This window comes from Zalophus californianus, chromosome 16 (genome assembly GCF_009762305.2).
Source record: "Zalophus californianus isolate mZalCal1 chromosome 16, mZalCal1.pri.v2, whole genome shotgun sequence".
In the NCBI taxonomy this organism is placed as follows: Eukaryota; Metazoa; Chordata; class Mammalia; order Carnivora; family Otariidae; genus Zalophus; species Zalophus californianus.
This window is the reverse complement of record NC_045610.1, coordinates 57,418,669-57,433,242: the sequence shown is the minus strand read 5'-3', so window position 1 is coordinate 57,433,242 and position 14,574 is coordinate 57,418,669. Positions and strand designations below refer to the sequence as shown.

At 43.0% G+C, this 14,574-nt stretch overlaps 2 protein-coding genes across 10 annotated transcripts in view; one reads left to right on the top strand and one right to left on the bottom strand.

The window, feature by feature from the left end:
- Positions 1 to 14,574, bottom strand: part of LOC113939299 (60S ribosomal protein L35a-like) — a 426,207-nt gene that overhangs the window by 237,253 nt on the left and 174,380 nt on the right. The window lies entirely within an intron of this gene.
- The window catches only part of RNF157 (ring finger protein 157), a 78,112-nt gene that overhangs the window by 36,894 nt on the left and 26,644 nt on the right, over positions 1 to 14,574 (top strand). For all 9 annotated transcript variants that reach the window (XM_027625092.2, XM_027625087.2, XM_027625089.1 and 6 more), the window contains exon 3: positions 12,268 to 12,356. In XM_027625092.2, the coding sequence (XP_027480893.1) occupies positions 12,268 to 12,356 (89 nt within the window). The remainder of the gene's footprint in view (positions 1 to 12,267; positions 12,357 to 14,574) is intronic.

Genomic DNA, 14,574 nt, shown 5'->3' with positions numbered 1-14,574 from the left:
GAGCCCCACATTGAGCTTGGCACTCAGCATGGAATATGCTTGTTCCACTCCCTCTGCTCCTCCCCCTACTCTGTCTCTCTCTCATAAATAAATAAAATCTTTTTTTAAAAAAAGAAGATAGTATTATCACTAATGATAATCATGAATGATCACTAATGATCAACAATATTTTCATTAGCACTGTATGATCTTTAAAACATTTCTTTTTTTTAAAAGATTTTATTTATTTATTTGAGAGAGAGAGAATGAGAGATAGAGAGCATGAGAGGGAAGAGGGTCAGAGGGAGAAGCAGACTCCCCGCTGAGCAGGGAGCCCGATGCGGGACTCGATCCCGGGACTCCAGGATCATGACCTGAGCCGAAGGCAGTTGCTTACCAACTGAGCCACCCAGGCGCCCCTCTTTAAAACATTTCTTATTTGATTTTAATTACCCTAGGAGATAGACGAGGGCTGTAAATCCCATTTTACAGATGAGACTGATGCCCAGAAACAATAAATTACTCACCTGAAATCTCACTTATCAGCAAGTGCAAGAATCGAGGCCTGAAACTGCGTCTTCTAGCTCCTGGTGTTGCCATTACTTTATTAAATAGTCTTATTTTCATTCTCTGCTCCCGCATGCAGTTCACTGGCAAGACCAGAAGGTCTTAGCGCCTAGTTAAACTTAATGAATGTTGATGCACAAACCCTTTATTAAAAAACACTTGGCACTGTGTGTTTTCCAGTTACTTTGTGAAGAACACTCTTCGTGCCAGCCTGCCCTTTAGCCTGAGGGGCAAATATTCAGAATCCTGAGAGTCATCATGGGCACATGCTCTGCTTTTCTGAAGATGTTATTCATGTATTTGAACCCATTTCTATCTTCTCCATGTTCTGGTCTAATCACTCCGGGTGATACAAAGACAACTCTAACTGGATCTTTCCCTCAAGTTTATAATCTGGCAGGAAGAGCAGACATACACACACACAGGGAGGACGTGATACATGAGTTGTTCAGTTTCACAGAAGCTCTGAGAAAGGAACTTTATGACATAAGTTTTGCTGACTCGGAAAGTGCCACTAAAACACTTGAACTTGTGGTTTGTTGGTTAATGCTGTTTCTTAACAAACCAGAACACAAAGATCTGAGTGGTATTCGGCAGTGAAACTAAAGCATCTGTGTTGTAGGACTTTCCTCGAAATTTCTTTGAAACATACTGAAGCTAAATGTACACACTCTCACCTCTGTTTCCTGTTGTCATCAGACGCACCACCTTACGGGAAACTATGCTTATTGCTGTTGCATTTCAGAGAAAAATTTGGTTAATTTTTTCAGCTTTTAAAGAGATGCATAGTGGCCTTAATTTGTAATGAAACTGTTCTACCAATTCAATAAAAGTCAAAGACTTCTGAGTCCAGTAACAGTTCGCTACATGTACAGGGTAGCATCCCCAAGAAGCACACTTATTGTAATCTCTAAAATGGTCTTGCCAGGCCCATCAGGTAAAATAGCAGCCCCGATTATTACAGAAGTCAGTCTTTAGAAGGCAGCACTGATAAATGAGCTTTGCAGTAAAGATTACTATAATAAGAGAATGTAGTCCCTAGCCATTTTTTCTATTTATTAACATTTTAAATGCTGGAAACACCACAAGTGTATATCCTCAGTTAACCCATACCTTTAAAATATGTTTAAAAGAAAGAGGAGAGGGGCGCCTGGGTGGCTCAGTCATTAAGCGTCTGCCGTCGGCTCAGGTCATGATCCCGGGGTCCTGGGATGGAGCCCCTCATCGGGCTCCCTGCTCAGCGGGGAGCCTGCTTCTCCCTCTCCCACTCCCCCTGCTTGTGTTCCCTCTCTCGCTGTGTCTCTCTCTGTCAAATAAATAAATAAAATCTTAAAAAAAAAAAAAAAAAGAGGAGAGCATGCGGTTGGCCTGAGCACTTCACAGAAGTAGTGATAGTAATAAGTACCAGTGGGCAGAGGTGAGGGTCTACAAAGTTATTTCACAAATAATAGCTAAGCCATTGTCTCCTGGCCTCTAACCTCCCCAGATGCTGGGGCTGGGGCCCAGGGGTCACATTTCTCCATCACCCACTGCTCCCTGCCAGGCTCCACCAACGCGGGGTGCTGGAAGGACTGCAGGAAGAGAAGGGCCCACCTCAGAATCCAGTAGGGACTGTACCAAATCCGTAGATTGCTTTGGGTAATGTAGACATCGTAACAATATTAATTCTTCCAGTCTGTGAGCATGGAATATTTGTCTCTCCGTTTGTGTCATCTTCACTTTCTTTCTATCAACTATACTCAAGAAGAAGAAGAGAGGGCGCCTGGGTGGCTCAGTCGTTAAGCGTCTGCCTTCAGCTCAGGTCATGATCCCGGGGTCCTGGGATCGAGCCCCACATCGGGCTCCCTGCTCAGCGGGAAGCCTGCCTCTCCCTCTCCCACTCCCCCTGCTTGTGTTCCTGCTCTCGCTGTCTCTCTCTGTCAGATAAATAAATAAAATCTAAAAAAAAAAAAAGAGAAATTCTGAGTCCTAGGTTCAGCAGGCCTCTGGGATCTGATAACCCCCACCTCTCCTCTCTGTCCCCTCAGCTCAAAGGGGAGGGAGCTGCTTCCTGAGGTCACTTGCTGTCAGCTCAGTGTCCCCTTCTCCTGTTTTAGTTCTCTAATGCCTGTTTAACCAGTACCTTATATTAAATTCTCTCTATTAAAATAACCAGTGTGGTTTCTGTTTTCCTAACTGGACCTTGATTAATAGAGCCCTTAATCTCACAAATTATGAGGAAGCTAATAGTAAGCATATTTTACTGGTAAGGAAGTGGGGACTTAGTGAGGTACAGTAATTTCATCTGAAATATAATTTCGTCTGAAATTATATGACCAGTAGTACAAGAGCTGAGACCTATACCTTCTACTTTGAGATCCTTCTTTCCATTGCATCTTAGCATGTCTCTTGCTGAATAACCTCTTACACAACCATGGTCCATTTATCCAAACTAAAAATTAGCATAGGTGCATTACTATCTTTTAAAACTACAGACTTTACTCAGCTTTCTTTTCACAAACCGTCCCCCCCAAAAACAACAACCACTACAGACTTTATTAGGACCACACTAGTTTTTCCACTCATGTCTCTTTTTTTGTTCCCGAATCTAATCCAGGATACCATACCTTTGCTTGTCACATCTCCTCATCTCCATTAATCTGTGACAGTTTCCTGGTTTTTCCTTATTTTTCATAACATTGACAATTCTGAGATGTACTGGTTAGGTATTTTGTAGAACTTCCCTTGGTTTGGTTTTCAGGTGTTTTCTTGTGATTAGACCAGGGTTATAGATTTGGGGGAAAACTACCAGGAGGTAAGTGCTCCCCTGATTGCATCACCTCAGAGGTGCATGGTAGCTCATCTTAGTACTGCCGATGGTGACCTTGATCAGTTGGTCAAGGTGGTGTCTGTCAGGTTTACCCACTATACATCTTTCCTTTTCCATAATTTATTTGTTAGAAGCCAGTCACTAAATCCTTGCTGAACTTTTGACTTCCCACTTAATTAGGGAGCTATGCTTTCTTAACAGATTATTAACTAGCACTTAAAGAATCTTTGTATTAATGGCCAAGAATAACAAACCTAGGAATCAGATTAACGATGTTAGGTGATGTGACCGTGTATTGCTTCTTGGAGAATTATTATTCATTGTACAATCTTTGTTTTGTACCATGTTTAAACTTGTAACTTGGCTATTTTTAGTCTCAGAAAGCTTATGGTTAATGCCAGGACACCTATTTATTCTTGATGACCTGGAATCACCCCGACAGGCCCTGAAAGGTGATCAGAAGCTCAGGGCCTTAATAGCCTGGGGGAAATCAGTAAAAAGAGGAAGAGCCATAGAGACACAGTTGCTGAGAAGAGGAAAATTGGAGATGTTAAACGATGTGGCTAAAGGAGTGGAGATGTGCAAGAATGGGCTGAGAGGTGACAGGTGATGGACATGGAGAGAGGCGGAGGTCTCAAGTAGGAGGCCAAGGGAGGGATGGGGATGGAACACAGGGGGAGAGGGAAACCAGTGACAAAAATTGACCTTGGAGTTGGACTCTGCACCTGGTATACTGTAATATGTGCATTTTGTCTCTGAGATCCACCATTTATATTCAGCCTATAAAGGTTATAGTTGTAGCTGCTAGGTTTCACTGTATAGCATACTTCAATGAGCTTAGGCTTTCATAGGAGCCAAATAAAGTAGTTCAGCTGGGTTATATAACCTTAGGTATTCACTGCTGTTAAAGGGTGACTGAAGAATAATCAGAGCTCTCAAAACTTTTGGAAGTTTAGCAGGACAAAGTGGAGCGAATGTCACCTTGTTAAATTAGCTGCAGAATACAGATCATAATATTAATAACTTAGAAATTAAAGTTATCAGGGCACCAGGGTGGCTCAGTCGTTAGGCGTCTGCCTTCGGCCCAGGTCATGATCCCAGGGTCCTGGGATTGAGCCCCGCATGGGGCCCCACATTGGGCTCCCTGCTCCGCAGAAAGCCTGCTTCTCCCTCTCCCACTCCCCCTGCTTGTGTCCCTGCTCTCTATCTCTGTCTCTGTCAAATAATAAATAAAATCTTAAAAAAAAAAAGAAAGTTATCAAAACATATGCTGTAGGTTTTTATTGTGTGCTGATTATATGGGATTTACAAATCTCATGGTTAGCTGAAGAAAATAAAATCTCAATAGGGTTACTGACTCAGAGTAATGGCTTTCTTCCTAGGGATATATCTGCAAATAGATAGCCTAGCCAAAGTCACCAGACCTTACCAGGGCTGAGAATCCTGTCATTGATTGGCTTGTAAACTTAACTATTTCTGTATTTCCTACTGTTATTCTTTTTTCTCAAGCCAGAGCATATTTTCTTTCCAGGAATATGAGAGGAGACTTGACAACTCTTGTAATTAATCTTGGACCTTATTTATGTCGTATTAGAGTCAGTATATTTCAGTGGGAGCACAGAAGGACAGCCTGGAGTTTTTCAACTTGAAGACCAGCTTACGGTTTTTTTGTTTTTGAAATATGGAATGAAGAAGACTTTGTTCCTCTTGCCTGTCTTAGTAATTGGCCTGTTGAAAAATGACTGGAAAATAATACTTGGTGGCATTAGAACATTCATACGCTTCTTTGGGGACAGAAAAAAATATGTGTGGTGTATTTTAAAATACCTCTTTCGACTAATACCGGTCCGTGTCTCTCTGGGCATATTCAGTGTCAGGCATCTCAAAATCTCTTGTTTAAAAGTGGATTCTTATTTGTGAGCTGGATTATGAGTCTTCTGACCAGATGAAATCCGGAAGTCAGGCGTCTAGAATGGAGTGCTTGTCTGAAAGGAGTAGTTTCTCTGACCATTAGTCATTATTTACCAGCTTGCTGGAGGGAAAAGATGACTGTCTGCTTTAATAAAAGCACTTCTTTTTTCCCTTTTAACCCCCTTTAAAATTATCTGGTGTTAGGCAAAATCCTTTATGGCTAAAAATAGCTCATCTTCAGGAAGGTACTTTTATTTTAGAAGCACAGTATGAGTGGGTTGTGCTTTATCTGGGTCCTGTTTGGGGGGGGGGTGGTGTCTTGGTGAAAGCTTTCTATCAGTGGGGAACTGAAAGTCGGGTAGGTTTCAGTTGTCACCAAAGCAGTACATAGCAATGGTCATTGACCCAGATCTGTGTGATTTTATGGTGGATGCTTTACTCTGCAGTGGATTTTTCATGCTTTTCTTATCACCTGTTAGGGTGATCGGAGAGAATTGGTTAACTGGGCATAATCTCATCCTAGGGTTTAAATATTTTGGAAAAGGTCAACGTTAGATGTGATGTCACATAGCCATGACATTGGTCCTGTGTGCTTCCTGCCAGGGAACCTTGCAGAGGAGTTAACAGACTATAAATAGACTGCCTTCTTGGATTGATTCCTTTGGTAACCAAACCTGGACACCGAGCATCTTTGTGTTAAGGTCATCTTGTGACACCCTCTTAGTGTCTCCTTCACATCTTTGATGTATGTGAAAAGAGTGTCTCACATGTTATCAGCTTTGTGATCACCAGTCTTTCTACACTGGTGATTGACTCCCCACGAGGACTGGATGGGAAATTAGTGAAAAAAGGTTTTACTGCTGTAAATATAGCTCATTTGACGTTCTGGTCCACAGCAAGCCCAATACAGTCTGTCTCAGGGCTGGTTAAATAGGCAAATTTGTATTCATTTCACAACGTTCAAGCCGAGACTAAACTGTTCTCCCCTGACACTGATTTAAGAAAATGTTCTAAAGCATCACCAGTCTAAAAATACCCACTGGTAAGTCTTGGACACACTACACATCTGAGAAGAGGGGAAGTAGAGAAAGCTGAGAAAATAAGCAGACATTAAATAAAAAGGAACTGAAATTTAAATATAAGAGTCCTAAAATCTATAAAAGAAAGCATTCATGTAGTGCTGTAAATGAGTTATTCATATGACCCCAGATGTTGGTTTCCATAGTAACTATTATTTGATTCTTTGGCACAAATATTACATATCTGCTAATGTATAAAATGAGTACTTTTCTATCTTAATTATAGATTATCTAAAATAATATCCTTTCTCTTTGAAGCAGGGCTTTGGCATTTGGAGCATTTTCTTTCCTAAATAAAAACTGAATTAGTGCATTTAATTTGTTTTTCTCCCCCACACTTTTTCCCCCCCTATTTTTCAGCCTTTTTTCCTATTAAGTTTCCTTTCAAGGAATGTTCATGGCATCATTGTTTGTAATTGTGAAGACTAGAAACAGATCAAGTCTTCATTAGTGAAAGATTAGTGAGTACATAATGGTATGAAGTAGACTTCTCTAAAAAATCCAGGGCTCTTTGGAGACACGATCAATTCCAGGGACAGAGAAAAACATAAGATTAACCTGGAATATTTTGTGACTCTAAAAAGTAAGGAAGTGCTCACAAAATGATGGAGGCATTGTCAAAGGACAGAGTAGCCAACTGAGGGAGCCCCCAACGGCCACATGGAGGGTGCTGTATGCATATGACCAAGCCCGAGGCTAATAGCAAATGTTAGCACATTGTGTATTTAAAAAAAAAAACAAAACTTTTTATCGAAGTTAATTATTTTTTCTGAATGACTGTAGTCCTTTTTATAGACTGCTGGGAATTGCCCAATAATTTACAACTAAAATAAGATATCTTATTACCTCATAGGCATTGTGAACATATTTTCTTTTTTTTTTTTTTAAGATTTTATTTATTTATTTGACAGAAAGAGACAGGGAGAGCAGGAACACAAGCAGGGGGAGTGGGAGAGGGAGAAGCAGGCTTCCCGCTGAGCGGGGAGCCCGATGTGGGACTCGATCCCAGGACCCTGGGATCATGACCTGAGCCGAAGGCAGACGCTTAACGACTGAGCCACCCAGGCGCCCGTGAACATATTTTCTACAACAAAATCTGAGTGCATCTGTTCGGGTAGTTTAACAAAATACGTGAAATTAGAAATTAGAATGGTTTAAAAAATCTAGGACAGGGCGCCTGGGTGGCTCAGTGGGTTAAGCGGCTGCCTTTGGCCCCAGTCATGATACCAGGGTCCTGGGGTCGAGCCCTGCCTCAGGCTTTCTCCTCGGTGGGAGCCTGCTTCTCCCTCTCCCTCTGCCTGCCACTACCCCTGTTTGTGCTCTCTCTCTCTGTGTGTCAAACAAATAAACAAAATCTTTAAAAAGAAATCTAGGCTATATGGTTGATATACACACACACACAGACTCGTTCAGCGGCGCATGCTGCTTCTGTTCCGTCTAAACTGGCAGTTCCTCATTTGGTCACTAGGTGGCACTTGGCCAGTGTCAGGCAAGTGTAAAAGGAAACTGATGAACACTAGGGTAAAGGCCAAAGAGGGACTCACTTGCTCAGTGTTCATGCAGAACCTGGATGGGCAGTCCCCGGGGGCCCGTTGAAAGAGTTCATTTGGCTGAGCCTCTACTATACTCCTGTGATGGACTTGAGATGTTCGGGATTTAAAGGACTCTGAGATTTGGGCTAATTTCAGTACAGACACAGCAGGCCAGTCCTGGGAGGGTGCTGGACCAGATGCAAGCTGTCACAGCTCTGGGTCCCCTACGGACAGAACCAAGAGAGGGGTGCCTGGTCCCTCACCAGATCCCAAGCCCAGCACGGGACTCAGGGCGAAGTGAGAGTATTGAATGGATGGATACACATCTTTGTTCCTTAAAAATAGTTTCAAGGAGAAACCACTGTGTTCTAGAAATATCTATCAGTACCACGCTTCTGAGCAGCTCAGGCAGGAGGTGAGCAGTGGCTGCTTCTGCTGCTGGCAGTGTTCTCTGGCACCGCCATACCCTGAATGTACGTTCGTGTCTTCTGCAGGTGCTCTTAGATCTTACGAACGAAAGGATTTTGTCATGCTGTGCTCCAAGGAAGCTTTTCTCTAAGACCGTAGATACTCCTGTTAAAATTTAAAAGGAGTATTGCATTAGATCTGCTTCTGTATGTACTGCTGGCTAAGCATAAGAATGTAATCCAGAGTTTCGACTAGCTTTCAGAACCTGAACAGGATTTGGTATCTTTTGCAGTGAGTGTTTAACTGTCAGACTCTCTACACTTTACACAGGCTCCTAGAGAGCTCCCGGGATCAGAGCAGCTTGCCCTGCACTAGCTGAGGCAGCTGCAATGGAAAGAATGTGGCTTTGGAGTCAATTCCTGGCTCTGGGTTCAAATCCTGATGCTACGACTCATTAGCCCTGGATCTTCAGTAATTACACAAATCTTTTTTTTTTTTTTTAAGATTTTATTTATTTTTTGAGAGAGAATGAGAGAGCACGAGAAGGAAGAGGGTCAGAGGGAGAAGCAGACTCCCTGCCTAGCAGGGAGCCCGATGTGGGACCCGGTCCTGGGACTCCAGGATCATGACCTGAGCCGAAGGCAGTCGCTCAACCAACTGAGCCACCCAGGCGCCCTACACAAATCTTTTAATTCAGTTTTTTCATCTGCAAAATGAGGATGTTAATACTGACATTCTTCATTTATCTAATCAACCAACATATTTTTGAGTTCCTCGAGGACCTGACAATCTGGTGTGTGTGGCAGACATGTCTCTTAGTGTTGAGCATATTAAATAAGAATAATAAGAATGTGTTTTTTAAATTTATATTTTTTAAAGATTTTATTTATTTTTTTGTTTGAGAGAGAGAGCACACGAGCAGGGGCAGAGGGAGAGGGAGAAGCAGGCCCCTCGCAGAGCAAGAAGCCTGATCTGGGACTCGATCCCAAGACCCTGGGATCATGACCTGAGCTGAAGGCAGACACTTCACTGACTGAGCCACCCAGGCGCACCAAATAAGAATGTATTTAAACTGGAGGTGGATGGTGGTGATGGTATCATGACATGTGAATGCCTTTAAGGCCACTGAACTGTGTGCTTAAAATGGTGAAGGTGAACATTTTCATATTATGTGTATTTTACCACAACTAAATAAAGTAAGATAAAAAATTATATAAAGAACCCAGCTTGATCCTGGCACATAGTAGATACTCAGTAAACATCCACTAAATTAAGGAGTAAATGGTGACAAGGAAGGACCAAACAGAGTTTCTTCTCTCAGATACAACCTTGGCACAACTAAGCCCGTCAAGGGGAAGAGATGGCCTTTCAATCTTGTACAAAACATGCCACCGGGTCCACAGATGGAGGAAGACTGCCAGGCCTTCTGTAAGGCCTATCCTGACTTCTTGCCTCAAGCTCAAGATGGCCTTATGGAATGCCTTCCCATTTCTCAGACATCATTCTGGAGTATATAAACTGAGCAGCTTCATGAAGGATACCCAAATGCAGTTTCTGGAATTCTGTTGCACTTTTCATAATGAAGACAGGCTTTAGGTAAAGACTAGTGGACAAAGAATAAAGTTTGGTCTGCTCAGAGACTAATGGACCGAACCTTCAAGGTCAGTACCTTTTTGACAGAGAACTGAAGCTCCAGGATTATTCTAAGTGGAAGACGAAGAACACTCATCTTTCTTTTTCACTTTCCTTTTGTTTTTCTTTTTTTGGGGGGGGGGGAAGGGTGAAGAATGAAAGAAGAATCGCCTTTTTTTTTTTTTTAAACTCAGGTAGGAGTTACGGATAACTCCCAAGTACCTGTGCAAATGAATATGATTAACTTTGCTACTCCAGAAAAAAATTTTAATCCCAAAGTCATTTATTTTGGCTTTAGAATAGACTAGCATTTGTGTCGGATTTTCTTGCCTAATTACTTTTTGCTTAAGCTTATTTTAAAATTGTTTTAAATTCCTTTAGTGTGACAGCCTAGGGAAGTGGGGGGTGGGGAAATGGGCCACAGAGAGGATCTGAACTAGAATTGCAGCTTTCCTATAGAAAAGCCTCCTCATATGCTGCCAGTGGGAGAGCAAAATTGGAATCAGCTTTCTGGAGAACAATTTGGTAAAATATTTTTTAAAGTCTTAAAAATATGCTTACTCTTTGATCCAGTAATTCCACTTCTAGGAATTTGTCCTAAGGAAGTAATCAAACAAGCATGCAGAAATGTAGGAACAAGGCACTCACCACAACATTTGTATTGGCAAAAAAAAAAAGAAGAGTAAAACCAATGGAAAACGTTGAATACTATGAAATTGATTAAATAAACTGTCTCTTTCTCCAGCGTGTATAGTCATGTCTGATTATAGACTTTTGAAATGCTTACCACATCTTTCTAAGTGAAAAAGAGAATAAAATAGTGGGCACAGTTTGAAACCATGCCTAGACACAGAGAAGGATAGGTGAGGAGACAGATGGGTAGGGGGTGGACGCCTATCTGGAGAGACACATTCTGCAGTGTTAACTTTGGTATTGCCGAGTGGTGAAATTGTAGCCGATTTTGCATTTTTTGTGTGTTTTTCAGCTTTTCTATTTGAACATGTATTGCTTTGTAATTAGAAAAACCAACAATCCTATAAATTGTTTTAAAGATTTTATTTATTTATTCATGAAAGAGAGAGAGAGGCAGAGGGAGAAGCAGGCTCTCCGCTGAGCAGGGAGCCCGATGCGGGACTCGATCCCAGGACCCTGGGATCATGACCTGAGCCGAAGGCAGATGCTTAACCATCTGAGCCACCCAGTCGCCCAACAATTCTATATTTTAAAAGAATATATGTTTAATGTATCAATGAACACATTCAGTGTTGCTATATAATACCCACAAAGTGGGTAATCTGAATGCACATAAGGTAGACGGAATGTATTTACTTCAGGGTCACATTCATACAAGTGAATTATCAGCAATCATATTAAATATATAAAATCAGATGTACCATAGGTTAAATTATGTTTCCCAAGAAAAAGAACCACATTCAGCAAAAATCTGTGAAGGCGCAATTAGAGGATCATGTCGGTGTCCTATTTTCTGATCCCAGCACTAGGAGGTAGACAATTCTAGAGCTAGGAGTACCACAGTTTTGCCAAGCTACAAAGACTGGCCGGTGGGTTTTCTGTGAATTATGTGTAAAAAATGTTTATTGTCCAGATAACACTAGAACAATACTGGCAGCATTTAAAATCATTCTTAATTGTCTGAAAGCAAACCCCACTTAAATTTTCTACTGTGTCCCCTTCCTTATCTCATTATCATCATGCAGAACTCCACATCTCAACAGGGAAAGAGTGAAAGCATAAGGTAAATGACAATCATAAACCTTTGATGACCCCAAAATAGCTCTTGGCTCACATTTTCAAGAACTCTGCTTTATATAACCAGCTGCAGGGAAAATTTGTTCTTCACTGTTTGCAGCCTCAGCTCTGTACACACGATGGGCTTCTCTTTTATTTGCAGTTCCTAAATTCCGAAGACACCATGTGGCTTCACTGAAGGAAAAACCTTGCAGGTCTGGCTCCCTGTTGTCTCAGGTCAGATGGAAAAGCCTTTTGTGATTAACTCGGCCACAGTGTGTCCTTTGGTATTTGGAACTTCAGTAGGAGTTTTTATTAGTTATCCACATTTTGAATGCTGACTCAAATAAGCTGCCTACAATGGAAAAAGCAGATAAATCTAGCCCTTTTGACGCCAAATCGAATCCCCGTTCTCCCACTGGCTGTGACCTTGAGCAAATTCACTTAACATGTCGGGTCTTGGTGTCCTCAGTCAGGAGAATGGGGCCTTCCCATTTCACCTCGAAAGGCTGTTCTCTGTCAGCCATGAGGCTTTGTGCCAGCAGGGGACAGTTAGTGGTCTCTCTAAACACACTGCCTTCTCCCACTTTGTTTCTGACAGTTTCCTTATGCTGCCCCACCTCCCCAAGAGCCCGTGAAGACTCTGAGAAGCCTGATCAACATCCGGAAGGACACACTAAGACTCGTAAAGTAAGTTCCCCTGGGGTAGGGCTCAGGCCAGGTTCTGGGTGCAGCGCAGCCGACTCCCCCCAGAGACTTGTGAAGCAGTTTCTGCCAGCCCCGGAGTCTGATCCCCCAGGGCTCAGGGACGTGAACTGCCCTGGCACTGACCGAGCAGCCCCGGCCCTGGAGATTAGGTCTTCCTGCATCTAGATTGTTCAGAACTTGGCGTCTGTGTTTGTGAAGGATTTTCCCTTTCCTGGAAGCAGTCCTTATTATCCTTGTTTTATGGTTTTTTAAAAAAAAGAATTATTGACGGAACAACTGAATTTTGCCACTGCTTCAGCAAGCCTAGGGAAAAATGGGATATTTGAAGTTGGAATATAAAATCCTTATTTTATTGCTTAAATTTACTCTTCATCTCATGTGTCCTTCCTCTGTAGTGCCCTCGGCTGGTTGGTTAATCATCATCATCAACATTAATTATCATCAACACTTGCCTTCTCTGTGCGATCCCTAAGCTCGTGTAATTTTGACACTGATGCTGCAGATAGCGTGCCAATCTGCTAATGCACTCACTGGTCCCCTGGGAAGGCAGATTTGGCGAGGGCAAATCACAGGTCCCAGATTTTTCTAAATGGACAAAGGAAGATGTCAGTCCTGTTAACATTAGGAGGTTTATTTCTCTCAGATAATTGTTTTAATATAACAACTTTATTAAGATAAAACTCACATGCTGTACAATTCAGTGGTTTTTAGTATTTTCAGAGTTGTGCAATCATCACTACCATCGAATTTTAGAACATTTTCATCACCCCCCAAAAGAGACCCTGAACTCACTCATGGTGACTCCACATTCCCCCCCAAAACCCTCTTCCAGACCTAAGCAACCACTAATTTACTTTCTGTCTTTCTCTCTTCATTTTTATATTTCATTTGTCCCTGAAGTTTTGACTGCTTCCCCAACTATTCCATCAGCCCCGGAGTCCACTCTGGGGACCAGGCAGCCTCGGAGGGAGGTGCTCTGCCGGGGAGCAGCCTGCAGCTGGGGGCTCGCCCTCCCTGGGGCACTTCACCCTCCCTGGGGCAGTCCCTGAGGCAGCAGAATGGATTGAGGCTCCTGAGGTCACTCTCTGCACTGTGTTTCTCTCTCATCACGCGTGGCTATGGCTCAAGTGCTGGCTATGGCTCAAGGGCCACAGCTCCAGCAGAGTGCAGTGCTGGGAGGCGCTAGCAGAACCCCGCCTGGAAGCCGAAGACCAGCTTGCTTCCCAGCTCTGCGAGCACCGAGCACTGAGCTCACATAAGTCCCTGAGCTTAGAGAACAACACCACACTTTACCTTTCACGGCTGTTGTCAGGATTCAACAAGATAATAGGAGGAAAACACCTGCTATTCAATAACCGTTAGAGTGAAGGGTGTTCTTGCTGTTTTTCCAAGATCATGGAAATAGGGTAGATTCTGATTCATAGATTTCCAGGTAAAGTTGGAGGATTGAACATCTTTTGCTTCCAGGCAAAACCCACTAACGAGTATTTTTTAAAAGCATTAATCCAGACGACCTGGGGGGTTGGGAAAGAAGCCACAGCAGTGCGGTTTAGGGACTAGAACAAAGGCAAGTGTTAAATAACTTAGCAGGCCCTGGAGATCAGAATCCTGAGTGAGCAAAAGGAAAAGCTGAGAATCACCCAGTTAAACTGTTACCCCCGAAGGCTCAGGAATTGGCAGTACCAGGACCTCTGGACACCGAGATGGGAGGCAAAAATGAAGAGGATTGGTGGGAAGCATGCTGAAGAGGCTGTCAGATCCCCCCCTTTATGCTGCACAGCCAGAGTTGCCCTCCGCACACCCTGGCGGAAGGCTGGCAGACGATTCTCAATGGAAAAGTTAAAACAGAGACTCTGGACTCAGGGGACCCAGGCACAGCTAAGGTTGAACGCAATACTAAAAATGGGGGCTAAGTGAATTTAGGTACACTGGATGTTGAACCCTCCAGCTTGCCGCCCTCACACCTTCTGCCCCCAGGCCTTCGTCCAAAGAGAGGAACACGGTCTCTGAGGAGTAGAACCCTCCCGGATGGGAAGACCAAAGAGACTGGCCTTGGAGTTTCCTCCAAAGACCCAGATCAGTCCCTGGGGAAGCCCAGGATCCCCAAACTACACCATGCACTCAGAGTTCCAATTAGGGCTTTTAACTTTCGTTTTTTAAATATTTTATTTTATTTAGTGTGCCTGGGTGGCTCAGTCGG